General features: G+C 38.5%; 1 protein-coding gene across 1 annotated transcript in view; it reads right to left on the reverse strand.

Moving 5' to 3' along the window:
• ROR2 (receptor tyrosine kinase like orphan receptor 2) overlaps positions 1–16679 on the reverse strand; it is a 117753-nt gene that overhangs the window by 10008 nt on the left and 91066 nt on the right. The window contains exon 5 of the mRNA XM_017837220.1: positions 1383–1510. Coding sequence (XP_017692709.1) covers positions 1383–1510 — 128 coding nt within the window. The remainder of the gene's footprint in view (positions 1–1382; positions 1511–16679) is intronic.

The following is a 16679-nucleotide window of genomic DNA, read 5'->3' on the forward strand; positions in this document are numbered from 1 at the left end:
AGCCACCAAAACCTAACCAATAATTGGTGGTAATAGGGAACCAGAAGCCTGGTCATCAATGGCCAGGTTACATATTCCAGAAACAACACAACTTGATTAATGCATATTTTCTGGATGATATCAGAGTTTTTTGGTTGTTGGGTTTTTTTAGGTTTGGTTGGGTGTTTGTTTGTTGTTTTTTTTTGAAAAGGACATTATCAACCTAATTCCAGAGTTACAGATTTAATAGTTTCAAAGAGTTGAACATTTCCATATTGCTGAAAAACATCCAAACAGGACAGAGATTAAGTCATTGGGAAAAAGTTGTATCAATAGTATGTATTAATTGATGACATAATGGTTAAAGAGGCTGGAATGACAACAGAGTACAGGAGACAGGAGGGAGGGGGATGAGCTGTAATAGTACAAGGAAAGCTCAGCACCTGGACTTTGCCAGTCCCAGAATCCAATCACCATCTCAAGAACAGACAAAAAAACTCTGGGATTCTGGCTTGCCAGAGACCTTAAGGCAATATCTTTAAGGTAATATCTTTAAGGAGTTAAAGCTGACAAGCAACGTTAAACTCCTTTTGGTTTAGTTATGCTTAAGTTGTAGAGTCAATTAGTGAGATATATCTGGCCAGATGCAATAAGCTCCTGCTGGACTGAGTTAATTTGCTATATATTATGATAAACAGTGTGCTCTACTCCATGGATTCATGTCCTTGCTCTGCTTGTGTACATCAGAGTCACAGCTGCTCATGTCAGCCAACAGATCCAATGAAGAAAACCCATGTTGATGTACAGCCCATTAAAAGTCATTAAGATTTTGGATGCACATTTGTGTCTCTGTACAAAAAATATGTTCAGAGAAAGATTAAGCATAGGCAGAGCACAGGAAGGTCAACTCTTGTTTTATATAAACCAGTGTGAAATCCAGACTCTGCCAGAATTATGCAATAAGAAAGGAAACTCAGGGGAAAAGCCACCCTACGTTTTTCAAGACAATAAAAAATCAGTACTTTTTCACTATATCACAAATAAATTAAAAAAAAAAAATCTTATTTTGAATCCATCGTGTAAAAATCTCCAGTACAAACCAGAAGCTGTTAAAAAGTCAGCGGTCTGACATTTTACCTAATGACACAGAAAAAGCTTTTACACATTGCTTTTACACATTACAGCAGATACTCGTCTTCCTTGCTCCAAATTTTGCCAACTGCACAAGCCGGAAACGGGCTCACCTCCTCTAAACCTTAACACAAGGATGCCTTAGTCATTGACTGACGGAACTGGGAGGATGATGGTGCTATTTTTACCTGAACTGGACACTCTCATTAATGTGGGGGTTTTTTTTGTTTGGTTGGTTGGTTTTTTAAGGCTAAAGAAATGTGTAAGCTTACCAGTAATTCGGTTTTCGATTTCCCCCTGCATCTGGAGGGAGTCCACATAAATGGTCCTGTTTCCGATGATTCGCGCACATGCAATCCCCCTGTACGGCTGACAGAACCCATCTTCGTGGTAATCTTCCCTGCAAAAGACATGTTAGGATTTTATATGCAAATGTCTAGCTGCCCCCCCCAGTGTATTTTTACATAACATATTCTTATAAAAGTAGGAAAACTCAAAAATACTGCAAATCTGAAGTCGTTCCATTCCCCAGGTGCAGCTTTCTCCTCCAATTCTCTCTACGCTACCTTAAAGTATTAATGAAGGACCCTGTAAATAGCTCATTACAGAAAGAAGTAAAACAAAACCTGAGATTAATTTAAAAATCATATACTACTAATAATTGGATTTGACAGATGAATCTATTAAAAAGCCTTTAGACTGAAACAGCAACATAGATCTTATTATATGTCCCTATGCAATTTTGGCATCCAGCTGTACACTGTAAAATTAGGCAGTTTGTTCTCTTCTCCCACTTCTTTCACCCATTCTTCATTTCCTGTAGTTGATAGCAGAAGAGATCTTGCCAAGCTTGAATTAAAACATGAAATAATTTTGAACTTTGTATTAGGTAAAGAGAATAAAAAGTAACCAAGGTTATAACCTCTTTTCTCTGTAGTGAGAGTCAGTGCCAAATTTCTCTTTCAACATATATTTTAATACAGTTTTCAATTCAATGAGGCTTTGGGCCTTTCACTCCCTTACATCAACACAAATATTTTGGCACGAAAGCCCTAGCCTAAAGGCTCAGTGGTTCAACACTTCATCCCCAAAGCCCTTGTAAATAATACAGAGCTGATCTGCAGATCATAAGTGTCAGAGAAATGAAAAGAGACTTCAGAGAGAGAGCATGCTCAGAGTCAATATCCAGTATTCCCTGTGCTTCCTCTGTACTAGGATTCACTAGCCTGATGGATTCACATTATGTCATTTACTGCATGATGGACAAAAAGTAGGTATAAAACATAATCTAGTAAACCGTGACTCCAGAGCAGGGCATCTAAAAACGTAGTCAACTTCTGCAACTGAACTGTCTGAAAGTCTGAGATACCTCTGCAATACCAGCAATTTTTCAAGTATGACTTCAATACTCCTCTGCACTTTGTACTTTTGTTACCTTTGGGTATCAACACCTCTTCTGGCCACCCATGTTTCCACTCCTCTTACAAATACCAATATTTCTTAAAGTGTAAACTCTCTGGCAGGGGAAGGTTGAGCAGTATTGTCTGTACAGAGCAGCCAAAAGGTGGAAGCACTGACCACCTTTACTCTTCCTGTACTCCCAAGAAAGGCGATGATTTAACAGGACTCTATCCATCACATAAACTGCTAGATAAACCATGGTGATACTAAGTGCATCACGCAGTTGTTATGCAGATCTGGCCTTTATTTCCTATCAGAGTATGATTGTTAAATATTCATAAACCAACATTTTGTCTACAAATCCTGAAACAAGTTCTGTTTCCACAAAGATATGTAAGTTTTTGATTATGGTGGATGAAGTAGAGGAGTCGTCTTAGGATCAACTACTCCCTGCAGTAACATTCTTTCATTCTTAAAATCTGTAGTTTTGCAACAATTGCATCATGCCAGAAGTGACAAAAATCAAAACATCAAAACATTTTTTCTGTGTCTGTTTTATGATCCTTGACCACCTCAATAGGAAGTCAGCAATTCCCACAAGGATCTGAATGAATATGAAACCTCCAGCTGACCTCTTTCCCAAAAGTAAATTCATACCCTTGTCCTGCAGAACAAAGTCTGCAATGAAAGACTGCAAATTCAGTAATGTCTTACTGAAACTGTATCTCACACTTCAACTCTCAGTTCAGGGTTCTCTTGCCAGCATTAAAAAAAAAAAAAGGCACTCAAAACAGCATGGGTTTGGTGACAAAAGCAGTGTGATCTCTTACTTGGTTTATTTATTTCTGTCAGGAACTTCTAAACACAGCTTCGATACTATAAATACACACATATGTTCCCCGCTCCCATGTTATAGTCAACTGCTGATCAAACTAAACTGGATATGACCATTACCATGGACACAAGCAAAAGTAAACAGTAACCTGATGTCAGTTACTCTGACAAAAGCTGGGTTGTTACTCTACATGCATCTTCCTCAGGCCAGGAAACTCAGTGAACGCCGTTTGACTAGTACTACTGCCGAGAGGACAAAATTGCGTTAGTCTCCTGAGTAAAATATTTGATTTCAACAAAGCTGCAGAAGTGGCAGCACTAAGAGTTTCCTTACAGAGTACTCTGTTCTTCAGCTACATGTACACTTGGCACACAGCAAAAAATCTGCAGCAAAAAGCAACTGGGGGGGAATCTGATAAAATAGCACAGGAGCAGCATCATGCTCAGTTCAAACAGGAGCCTTTGGAACCATGTGCAGCTTTGATTCATGCTCCAAAACATATGCCAGCAATTCAGTTGCTGATCAGAGAAATAATTAAAAGCTGCTGAAAATAGGCAGAAATACCGACTCTTCAATTTCCTGCTGCTTGAGCTATAAAATGTGCTCTGATCAAGAACCCTGGTGAAAGCAGAAATCTGACTCCACAAAAGGAATCCAGAAGAGTTCAATTTGTTCCACTTGCAGAAATCTTACAAGCTAACCACCACAGGTAATTTCTCACATTTGTTCTTTAACTTCTGAACGTTTCAAGGCAGCACCACTTTTTACCTAGTGATTTTCTTCCATTTTTATAGGGTTTTGGTTTTGTTCTTTTCAAAATAGAGTCAGACCCATCCGAAGTGTTGATTTTTTTTTTTTTTTGCACCTTTGCTGGAAGGTGACCCCAAAGGCAGTGCACCTGGAAACTGAATTTTCTCAGCATTCAATTACAGTGGAGGGACGGTATATACTCTTACTGAAGGAACTCTCATCCCGATTACTTGTCATATGTTTGACCAGAGTTTGGATTTAAAAATAAAATTGTAAAGAATCTGACTTCACAGACCCTCTATTCCTAAAACCCCAACTTTCATTGCTTAGTATGAATGCCATTAGTTTTCCAAGCCCAGAAGGTGATCTGCCAGCACAGTAAAGTTAAGAACTAGGCTTTCTGATATAAAACCAAAGGAGAGGAATCTTCTATCTCTGTTACACAAAAGTAAAACTGAAACACTGATACTAGTTTTATGTACAACATGGAATTTGATTGACCTGGGTTTACCAGGTCTGGGAACATCTTGAAGAATGAAGTACTGATAAGCATTTACAGGTTCCTTATCACATATGCACTGCAACACCTGATTAAATACAGTATGCCTTCAGGCTTGTGGGCAGAAGAAGTCTGTATGAAATAGATAATTAACCAAACAGTGTAGAAGAAATATGCAGGTTCAGTGGTACAGTGCCACTTCTCCCACTGGCAGGAATCATAACTTGCAGGGATGTCTGGCTCTGTAAAGGAGGAATTGGAAGAACCAGGTGCCTCTGAACAGGAATAAAAGCACACATGAATAGGAAACTCTCTAGATGGAGGTCATGGAACACTCCCATAAGGCAGATATCTGCTCTAGAGGTATATAAAGAGATTTCTAGGTGTCAGAGAAAAGAACATCGTTAACATCACCACCCCCACCGTCATATTAAGCATTACTTTAATTTCACATGTGACACAGAAAGAACACTGAACAAAATACTACAAAAGAAAATATCTAGGAAACAAAGAGGCTTTTCCTCACGGAAAGCCTGAAATACTGAAAGAATACATCTGGGCACAATACACTATATCCTATCTGTGTTACACCACCTATTGTTTGCAACTGTCACAGCTGAACAGACCAGAGGGCATATCAAACAAAAAAGTTTCTCACTAAAACAAAGGCCACCATGGAAACTCTTCAAAACTACAATCACCTCGTGAAACACCCAAGTCTGATGAGAGTTTTATGTACATATTTAGTGCCCCTAGTAAGTGCAAACCTTGTGGTTTTGCAGAAGAATAGAGAAAACACTTGAAGACCTAACAATTTCTAGCAAGGGTTCACAAAGGGAATTCTGAAAGCAGAACTGAGAGGTATCCACATATTCATTTGCTAGTGAGACATCTTTATTCTGATTGCATACTACAAGTTCTGCTTACAAAGACAGCAGAAACTTGTAAGTTAAATCTACTATCCTGAAAATAGAAGAGATACAACAATGCATCAGCCATAAAAAGAAACTCAGAAATCCTCCAGAAAACTCAGAGGGAATTTTGATTGAATACATTGGAAAAAAAAATCTCATTTAATAATACCCTACCAACCTACCCTAGCATTTATATGGAAGGACACATCCTCAGCCTACAATTTACCAGAGAAAACAACGCTAAACCAATTCATAGAACATAACAGGATATTCCAGAGGTTAGCTTTTAAAAGGTAGTAGAAACTTTGTTACAGCAGTTTCCCACAGGCAAGTTGACTGCAATTAAAATTTCCAATAAATTTTCCCACAACAAATAACAAATCCAAAGTTTTAACCCTCTTTCCTGCTGTCCGGGGATTAAACAGTTTTAGTTAAGAACTGTTAAATACTGAGAATATTAGGACTCCCCCTCATATTTCATTACAACTGGAATGGCAAAGCAAGGACAATTGCACAGAAAACCACAATTAGACTGTGATAGATGAGTGAAAGGAAAAATTATTTATGTCATCCTGTTTGCTATGGGTAGAGAAATACAACATTTGGTATACAGTCACTCATCTTGTGGAAAAGTCTCAGGATTTTTGATAGTTACAACTTGAAAACTGATGTCAGAAGCTTTGTGAAGACAATAATTATGACTGACGGAAAGATCAGAGGGAAAAGGGCAGGCATCGTTTTTTCACATTATGAGTTTACTCAGCCCAGTGTGTAGCTACTTCATAAACAGAAAGCACACAAGTTAAATGACCTGCAGTGCAGAAAGAATAAAGGAGTAACTGGTTTATGTTTAATCAAAGAAAGGCAAATCCCTCTGACTTGTGGGAAGGGCATTAAAAAGAGCTGCAGTAAAAAAATCAGGAGCTTCATTTTTTTAATATGCGTATGTATTCATGGTTTGTTTATACCGAATCTCAAAATCAGGACCTCTTATAATGTTGCACTACAGCTGTTGTAATTTGTTACCCTTACTCTTGACATGATCATATCATAGTGCAGGGGAGCAAACTCTATTCAAAAGAGGATAACTTTTCAATGGCTAAAATGAGTTTATGTCTCCAGATATTCCCAAAGAAACAGGTCACCGACAAGATCTGAGAGAAGAGAAAGGTGCTGCTTTTTCATATGCTGTATCACATCTCTAAAATTTGCCTCTTGTCAAAAACGTAGTAAATATATATTAATGTTACTGTAGAAAAACACTTGTTACTTTCTGGTCAGGTTTGTCTTCAGAGAAAATATCAAATAAAACACTCAATTCCTTGCTTCACCATGAAGTAAAATTCGTCAGGAGGGTTGCCATTTAAAGTAATAGTTACAATGGGCTATAAAATTGCTCTTTCTCATAGGTCTCCCATAGTGCACAGAACGTCAACAGAAGTTTTACTGCTGACATTCAGGGCAACAGGACTGGGGTATAAATAATTGACAGAGGAAAAGAATGGAATATTTTAAAATAAGTATGGCTTGACCTATTAGTATCCACTGAAAGGCTGGGCTAATGCCAGCTGCTTCTGATGTCATCCATAATTTCTGCCCATATAGGCCAGAAATTCAGCAACTCACACAAACAGGTTGGAGATTTTAGCATAGTTTCCAAAACCCAGGTGTACAGGAAAACCTCAAAAAATCCCCAAACCCACCAACCATAAATCACCAAAAACTCCACACGTGCACACCTGTGCCCTGCCTGCTGAAGCCAAGACGTGAAAGGCTTGGCAGAGACAACTTGGCTGCTTCACTGGGGCCCCGCCTGCAGGGAGACTACCCTGCACCCACATCATGGGACACAGCCACAGGCTTCCTGCCCTACCTGTATCCATTCTCTGAACAAACAATTCTGGCCACAGGTTTCTGCAAATAACCCACCTTTCCGGCACTTAAAATCACTGTTTGCACATCTTCACCTGTGTCTAAAGATCGGTGCCCCTGGCATATCAGGAAACACACACATCAATGTAGTTAACACCTCAAAGAGAGACTTAGAGTAGTACAATACAAGAGGGGTATAAAACTTTCCCTATACACTAAGGGAGTGTAAAAAATACCATCAGAAAAGAAGGTGTTTAGTGTTAAAAAGTAAAAAAACTAACAAGCAGGGGAATTTGTATAAATAGTCATAGCTCAGTTGAAATCAATGGACCTACGACAATTTACACTCACCATGGATATGACCCGTGACTTTTGCTACCAGATGCTCATTGAGTGTAGCAATAGACCCAAAAAGCAAGATACAAGCATGCAACTTAGCTGAATATTTCTTGCTTTTTATCTGAAAACTATACATCACAGAATCCTTAAAAAAATTCACTGAAAGTCACAATTACTGAACAGAGCAATTGTGTTGCATTTGACTGGAATATTTATCTATTAGCTACTAAAAAAAGTACACTGTGAACTGAAACTCCAGACTCAATGTTTAAGATCAGTAAAAATACCCCACTTGGTCTTTATTCTACTGGTTATATTAAATGATGATTTTTTTTCATATTAATCATAGGATTTGAGGCAGCATTTTATGCCAGGTAATAGAGAGGGTAAGTAATTGTAATGTCATTCATAAAAAAACAGCTACAAATGGACTTAGTGTTTGTGGCAATCTAAAGAAAAGCAGCTTGTTTGTCAAATGGCAACTTGAAACTTTACAACAACCTAATTTTTAGACTATTGAAATTATTTCTGCAAAGGGTTATAAAATCAGTATTTTTAAATACAAAATTCAGACTCCAAAGCCTATCTCTGAAACATAGTCCAAATAATGCTTTAAACATATATTCTGATGCTACTGTGAAAGAAGGATTCTTTTAATACGAAGTATTTAAAAAACATTTAAACACAAAAAAAAGGAGAGAAGATCAGTAGGGTTTAACCATGTACCTTCACTGAATCATGACCCAAATTGTACTCGCCAGTAGGCATTGCCTTAGATGGTGTCAGCACTCTTAGCTGAGCTGTGTCCTTGATAAAAGATACCACCATTCAATAATTTAAGTGGACAAAACCAAGAGAAAATGGCATTGCCTTTGTTTCTTTCACAAAACTAATCCTCCCTCACTCCAACAAGAAAAGCACCCAGCCATCACAGGCAAACGTATATGAAAGAACTGAACACACAAAACTGCTCGGAATGCTCATTAGATAGCACTCCCTGCTGCTGTGGTTTGATGGTATCACATGCATTCACATATTTGTTACTGCTTTCCAAGTTTAGAAAAGTTTTCAGTGTGCCAAAAAACGCTGCAGTTCCCAAGTACAGCAATCACGTACAGACATATAGGTGGCAGGATGGCTTTTACTACACTAAGATGGGTGAAACAGTCAAAGAAGCAAGACTAAACAACATATCAATGTCCTGAACTTCTGCACAAAAAAGGAGGATTGTTCCTAGACGTATAACCAGCCACAATCCTCTGGTTACCACACGCAACTTCAAACAGATTATCTTATATTCTACCCATAACATTCTAACTCTCTCCCTCAGTTGACTCGAAGGATATTTTTGTAAATTCTCCCTCTGCTTTCATAGGTGTCAGCACGCTGGGATGAAATCTTGAAATCAGGTGAGTCAGCTGGCAATCCAAGGAAGGCTGCAGGTCTGTTTTGCTGAGTGTCAGATATTTTTAACAGAAACATCTCTGTTGCAACCACGGGTACTGGAAAATTGAGAAAAAAGCCTTCAGAAAAAATAATTTCAACATATGGGAACGTGAACCTTGCCATGCAGCATTCCAGCTTCTCACTCACCAAAGAAACCATTATGAGGTCCCCTCTCCACCCATTTTTTGTTGTTGGTTGTTGTTTTTTTTTAGGGTACGTTACTCCTCTCAGTGTGTTATGACTGTGTAATAAATTGTCTTTTTCTGATACCTCCAAGGAAAGTCAGCAGGACCAGCAGACCCTCACCGAAAAGCCTCTAACAAGCAGGGAAGGAGGGAGGGGTGGGTGTCGGGGCTCACCAAGGGGAGTGGTCTGGGAACTGGGGTCCCTTCTGACCCCTGGGAGTGGGTGGGCAAAGGGCAGCTCACCTCCCAACAGGTTGCTCCGACCTTCCCTAGTGTGAAGCTCACCCCACACTACAAATGCCACCTGAGCCTAACCTGATATGGTCATTTAAAAAAACCAAAAAAAAATCGTATAAGTTTTCAGGTAGATGCTAGTGCATTGTAATTTACCTACAGAGACAGACTTTACACACGAATAAAAATTTTACATTTTTGTTTAGCTGATTTAAAGCCACTGATGGGATTTCATACGTACACCAAGAAGACAGGTAGGAGGTAGGAAGTCTTGAGAGAAAAGAAGACAATGAAAACATGGTCAAAAATAACCAGTTATATAAATACAAAGAGAAGAGAAGGTTACAAGAAAGACAAAAGGGATAATTTAAAATAGAAAAATGAAATCTCATGTAAGTGCCCTAAGGTTTCCATTTTGGTTTTTTTTTTCTTGAATGATGGGAAATACAAGCCTTCTACCAAAGTGCTTCCTGGCTTTTTAGTAGAGGTTAAAAAGTTAAGATATTTTTGCACCAAAAAAAAAAAAATTGTTTTCAGAATTAAAAATATTTTAACCAACCATGCCATTACAAATGTGGTCACTTATGTAAGAATCTGAGCAAATGAAAAAAAAAAATGAAAAAAACTGTACTGGCATTTTTCCCTCCCCTTCTTTCTTCTATTTTTTTTAAACAAAACAAATGTGGCTTTTCTATTTCAGTTACCACAGCCATTATACATCTGGTAGCAGAGAGCTTTGTAAAACAGCCAGAAGTTATCACAGCATCAGCTATAAATTGGTTACATAACTATATCCAAGTATTCATCTTCAAAGTCTTTTGCAGAGCATTTTTATTAAATCTACTGAAACACTGATACTTATAACCATATAACACTGAAGTGTCAGTGTTCCAGACTTAAAAAAAATTAGCCTATTCCATTTATCTGAAAATACTAAATACTTGTTAGCCTCTCTGTTACTTTTTATGGATGCAATATGAACTAATTCTAGGCAATGTTGCAGAAAGTTACAGTTTGTGAATACTTCCCAATGTTAGAGACTATTTTCATAGCTGCTCTTTACTTCTTAGAACTTATCTGAGCTGCAGTTTTCCACAGTCCAAAGATAATTTTTAAATTTTTTTATTTTCTTTTTTAGTTCTAAACAAGTGGTCAGATGTTTCAAAAAATGAGGCCAGAGAATTTTTCAATATTTCATTTCTCTTTGGGGAAGGGGGAGGGAAGTGAAGGTACTTCAATGCATCCAGAGGAGGGCAACAAAGCTGATGGAAGGGCTCGAAGGAATGTACAAAGAGGAGCAGCTGAGGACTCTGAACTTGGGTACGTTTGGGGAGAAGGACACTGAGGTGTGACCTGACCGCTCTCTGACCAGCTTTCTCAGGATGGGAGGAGGAGAGGGAAGTGCTGGTCTCTTCTTCCTGGGATCCAGCTACAGGACATGTGGGAATGGTTCAAAGCTGCATCAGGGTAGGTTCAGACCGAAGGTTAGGAACCATTTCCTTGTCAGCAGGGTGGTCAAACTGCAACAGGCTCCCCAAAGAGGTGGTTGATGTCCCATGCCTGTCAGTGCCTTAAAGAGAGGCCCCTAATAATAACAGGCTTTAACTTTTGCCAACCATGGAGTGATCAAGAAGTCGGACTAAATGATTCTTGTAGTTCCCTGCCAGTTGGAGCTACTGTATTGTATTGTGTTTATATTCTAATGCATTCTTTCCTATTCCTTCTCTTTACCCTTCTATCATTGTTTTGTAATCTGGAACCACTACGCTGTCGTTAGGAAGGTGAAAAAACGGAGGTTTGTCCACATAATTTAGCAAAACTGAGTCAGATTAAAGTATAAGGGTTTCTATATGCAAGTCAGCCTGCAGAACTAAGGAGACACCTCCCAGCATGAAGAAAGACATGGTGAGGCAGGAGTAAACACCCTTTCTGGCCTTCAAATTGAACTGTTAGAAAAACTTGGGGAGGAGGGAAGTATGTGTATGTGTGTGCACACTTATTCATAAAAGCAAAGATTATGAGGTATATCATCCTTTTTGTCCCACCTAGAGTAATCCTTTTCCTCTCCTATGTCATCAGAGTGAACAAAATAAGAAATGGAAGACCTATGAATAAGCTCTTTGAGGAGTGTGAGAAACAGTTGATGACGCTTCTTGCCATCTTATATTTAGAGCAGCATTACCTAAAACACTTCAGATTTTAAGGCTTAACAGAGCAGTATCAATTTGTAAGAGTAGATTTCCTCACCACACTTTCTTTCTCTTTTTTAAAAGCAATCCCTTCCATCACTCTTAATGTTATTTAGTTTTGAGTAGAATTTTTCAAATTTTACCAGCTAAACCACCTATTCGACCTTTTCTCAAGTACACTAAATTAATTGCATCTACAGTTTGGCTCTTTCAAACTAAAATACAGAACATAATAATACAAAAGTAGGGAAAAACTAACCATAAAGGCATAAAAATTGAAAGGATGATTTATGGGGTGGTGCTCCAGCATTATCTCGTTTGGTTAAATTACCTACTTTTCATTAGAATAGCGTTCCTTTATCTTTGTGCCCAACTACAACATTTACCCTTTCCTTGTATGCACTTAGAGGCTATTCAGCATCCTAAGGAACTCTAATTAAACTCAATGTGGCATCAAATGCCTACAGGAAGTCTCAGGGACATATAGCTGTCCTTTTGTAAGACATACAATAAATACTTTGAAAGCCATTTAAGCCACTGAACAAATGAGAGTAGGGGAGGGAGAGAGAAGTAGAATCCAAACACACTAAAGATTGCTGATTATATCAGGGATGTCCAACAGCTGCAGTAGCTACTTGCCAAAAGCCCGAGGGCCATTACTACTTTGAATATCAATTTACATATATCCTTAAAGGGAATAACAAGTCTTACTTCTTTGGTAGTTTAATGAAACCTGTTCCTCTGAGCAGCTCAAACCTAAGCACCTGCTGCTGATCTGGAATTTGCTGGAAGGGGGTATTGGGGTCACGTATTTACAAAGTCAGAGCTGTAACTGGCTCGTTGCCGTGTGTTGCACATCTTAAGTGTTGCACCTTACAGCTTTCCTGTTGGCTACCAGAAACCTAGCCACTGCTCTGCAGAGAAGGAAGCAGGCTCTCCCAGCACACAGGCTGCGCGTGGGTGAATTCTCACCTGCAGGAAACCATCAGCTTCCTTTAATATCCACCTACAAGCTAAATGTCTGAATTTTGAGAAGCAGAACTCTCAGGAAAGAAAGTATTTGTGGGCTTTGGTGTATTGCATGTTTGTAACCCCACATATTACACTCATTACATTCATTATAATGCTTCATCCAATCCTTTTGAAAGTTTCTTGACAGCACCGCTGTCAAGGTGGGAAGGTGCTTTCTACATTTAACCCTAAGTTAGCTCAACTATAAGAAATGTAACTAATTTCTTCTCCTTTCTAAGGGAAATCTTGCCCAACTACAGGCAAGTCCCATGGGGTTGCTCTCTTGTCTTTGCAACCAGTCTCTCTCTGTAGGGCAGTGCAAAGTCGCTGCATTACACTTTAATTTATACAAGGACATTTGATTTATACAGTAGCATGAAGAAGGTAAAGCTTTCCTGCACATCTGTCTTTGCATATGCTTGGCTTCCTTTTGGTTTTGGGGGGGTTTCTGAACAATATGGGTTAGTGAGCATAAAAGACACCTATTATCCTTTTCCCCCCTATACATTCCCTGTCAGCTTCTTTCTTTTGTTCTTCCATTCTTCTGATGGGAAGGCAAAAAAACCTCCCACTTGAAATAGCTTCCCCAGATAACAAGCTGCAGGAGTACAGACACCTCTGTCTGCTTCAGGATGTTATGCATATTAGTTTAAATACACATCTGGCTTCTAAAATTCATCAATTTTGTAAGCACACTGAATTTTTACTGCTATCACTAAATAATACAAAACGCATTAGATTGTTCATCATTTATTTACTGGTGATTAGAAAACATTTAAGTGAAAGATTAAAGCTGAAGAAACTACGTAGTGTGGGAGGAAGCTGGGATATGGAGTGGTGCAAAGCAAACCAAACCAAAACAGTACTTCCACTGCTCTTAAACTCTGTCCTGAATTACATGTATTATGCGTCTTTAAGATATTAATCATATTCTGGGGTTTTAAATAAGAAAAAATATTATTTTTTGGAAAAATATAAGTAATATTAGGGTAAAAAATTCAGTTTTTATTACAAGACAGAGGGTCAGCTTCCTCTGAGTACACCCTACGTCTCTGGGCAGAAGAGAGTATAATTTTCAGTTATGGGCTAATTTGTGACATGGTATGCTTATGAGCTCTACTAGGCTGTATCCTACATAACAAGAGGAAAAACTGAAAAATTATTCTCTAAGATAGCTAAGAGAGAAAAGAGTATGCAAAATCATTTAGTGCAACCTTGGTTTTAGTTTCCTCCTTGCTCCAAATTTCCTGTCTGGGCCTGAGAGACTGTCGAAGGATATTTAAACTGATGAAGCCAGATGCAGATCTGAGATTGTGAATCCAAATCCCCTGAAAGGAGCCCCAAACCCACAGAAGGGTGAAATACAGCCTTCCCCCGACCTTGAGAGAAAAAAGGAAACTGACACACGGGGGCTGTGAGGGAATTGCAGCATGTTCCAGCCAGATCCCCAAATTGGATTGTCAGGGAGTCAGGAAATCTGCCAAGACAAACACATGCTGTTTAATATACAACAGCCCGAGATAATCTGTGCCTCAGTTCATCCCTCGTAAAATAGGAATAACATTCCATGCTTTATAGGGAGAGAGTGTATCTTAAGCATTTTGAGATAATCCTATAGTAGAGGAAGGCAAAAAATTCCCAAGATCCACCACCTCCATTTGATATACAAAACATGGAGAGACAAAGGTTAAACAACTTGCTGCAATCACACATGGAGACAGGAGTACAGTCAGAAATTGAATCCAGACCTCTAAAATTACAGTCCAGTGTTTTAATCACTAAATCCTTCTTCTGCCTTGATTAAAACAGGAAATGAGAACACAAAGTATGCACTTATTCTGTAAATTCAACTTGTTACCACAAACATCTTAGAAAAATATGTATAGTTCAAATATGGTTGCCTCTGTCCTGTGAATATTTTGATGAAACAAAAGGCGTGCATGTCATTCTGGAGGAGATCCATCATCAAACACCTGGTTCTCATGGGCCTCAATTAACACTGTAATTCAGATTTGAGACAACACTGTACTGGTTATAAAAACATCTGTTTATGTGAATTTTAAGACAATCTTGCATAATTTAGAAGATTAACAATGTCATCAGTGAATGAACTGCACTGAGAGTAAAGAACATTTGCCACCTCACCTGAGGAGAGGAGGAAGATACGAGTGGTGGTGTTGTTTGATGATAAGGAAAGCATTCTTCCTTTTTAGTATGATGGTAGGTACCTTTGGTTTGCCAGACAGATTCAGTATACAAAACTATCTGCCCCCTCAGCTACTGTCTTTTACCTGGAAGACCCCAGTCATGGGCAGGGAGGTGGTCTGAGGGTAAAACACTCTGATGATTCACTCCTTTCCACCTTCTTTACCAAGACCCTATATTCTCTTTTCCATCTTATAATTACGTGGAGATTCATCACATGATGAAAAGGTATCTGTTCCCATCATAAAGGTGTATGAGTGCCCCTCACATCATGCAGAAGTTCCCCAAAGGGGTCACAGAAAAAGTGTGCTTTGGCTATGTAATAAAAGCCATGGGATATGCTGACCATGGAAAATAAATTGCCCATCGCAGGATTCCTCATTAGAGTTTTAACAGACATGCATTACTAGTTTTTAAACATTCTGCTTTCCACTGTTTGAAAGAGCTGCTTTTTCTTCTCAACTACAATTGCTTCATCACTTTTCTTCAATGGACTGAATCCTTAAAAATTTAACTGTTGTCTGAAACTATTTGAAGAAAATCAGGCATGAGAGCATGCAAATTTATTAAGAGTGATTAATATACAAAAAATTCCTCCCCAAAGTAATGGGTAATTTCTATTTGATGACAGTGTTTCTTCCCACCAATTTCTCCTTCTAAGGGCCCAACCATACTGGCATCAAAGGCTGCAAACCGAGAACTGATCTTAGCCAGCGTTCAATAAAACAAGGACTTATCAAAAGTTTTTTGAAAAGCCCAGTTCCCCTGCACAGGGCCCTGGATGGAAATGTTTGCCTCCTGGTATCCTGAGCAGATTGCAGAAAGGTCATGTAGGGAAACATGAAGGACTGGCAACAGAGTCAGTTTCACCTACACTTTGCAGGGGCTGAGCTTATAGGTTATTCTTTCTGCCTGTATTCTGTTGTGCCTTCCTCACTTCTGCTAAAGCCTCACTAGATTTTCCAGAAGCCCTAAAAGCCAACAAACTGCCAGATATCTTCCATCTCAAGTTCCCTTCAAGGTGGCACCACTACAGTTACAGCCTTAATAAGTAATCTGAACTGCTTCAAAACCGGAATTTGCCCAATGGGTAAAATTCAGTCTAACCATTTGATTCAAAAGAAAATATGTTAGACTAGAGAACATACAAACTTTTAGAATTAATTTATCCTGTAAAACCAACACTTCTAGAAGGGAAGGGAACTGTTTCTGCCCACCTACTCTTGAGACTCCAAGAGATTAACATCGGTTGCTTTATTTTATATCATATAAAAAAAAATTCTGATATTTGCTAACCATTTATTTTATTTTCGCACACTTGCACCTTTCTGAACAGACAGGATGTCCCTCTTTTGAACAGAAAAAGCTAATAATGCTAATATTACAAAAGGTAAAAGCACAATGCAGTAAGAGGATTGCTGGGTCGTACTCTAGTAAAAGGGTCCTCTAATAGCACAGTCCTCTGCACAGCAAACACTAGTCAGAGACTATTTTTTTGACTGTGTTTTGATTTTATATCCTTTGTAAGTTAATTTGTACCAGCTACTAGTACTTTTGATAATTTTAATACTTTTGATAAATAATTTCGATAGATTCTATTTTTCTATTTCTACAGAAAAATCCCTAGAAATTTTTACACAGATGGGCCTTAACAGAAAATAAAGATCTCTCCAAAAAATCCACAGCAAT

This window comes from Lepidothrix coronata, unplaced genomic scaffold (genome assembly GCF_001604755.1).
Source record: "Lepidothrix coronata isolate B3197 unplaced genomic scaffold, Lepidothrix_coronata-1.0 Scaffold296, whole genome shotgun sequence".
Classification (NCBI taxonomy): domain Eukaryota; kingdom Metazoa; phylum Chordata; class Aves; order Passeriformes; family Pipridae; genus Lepidothrix; species Lepidothrix coronata.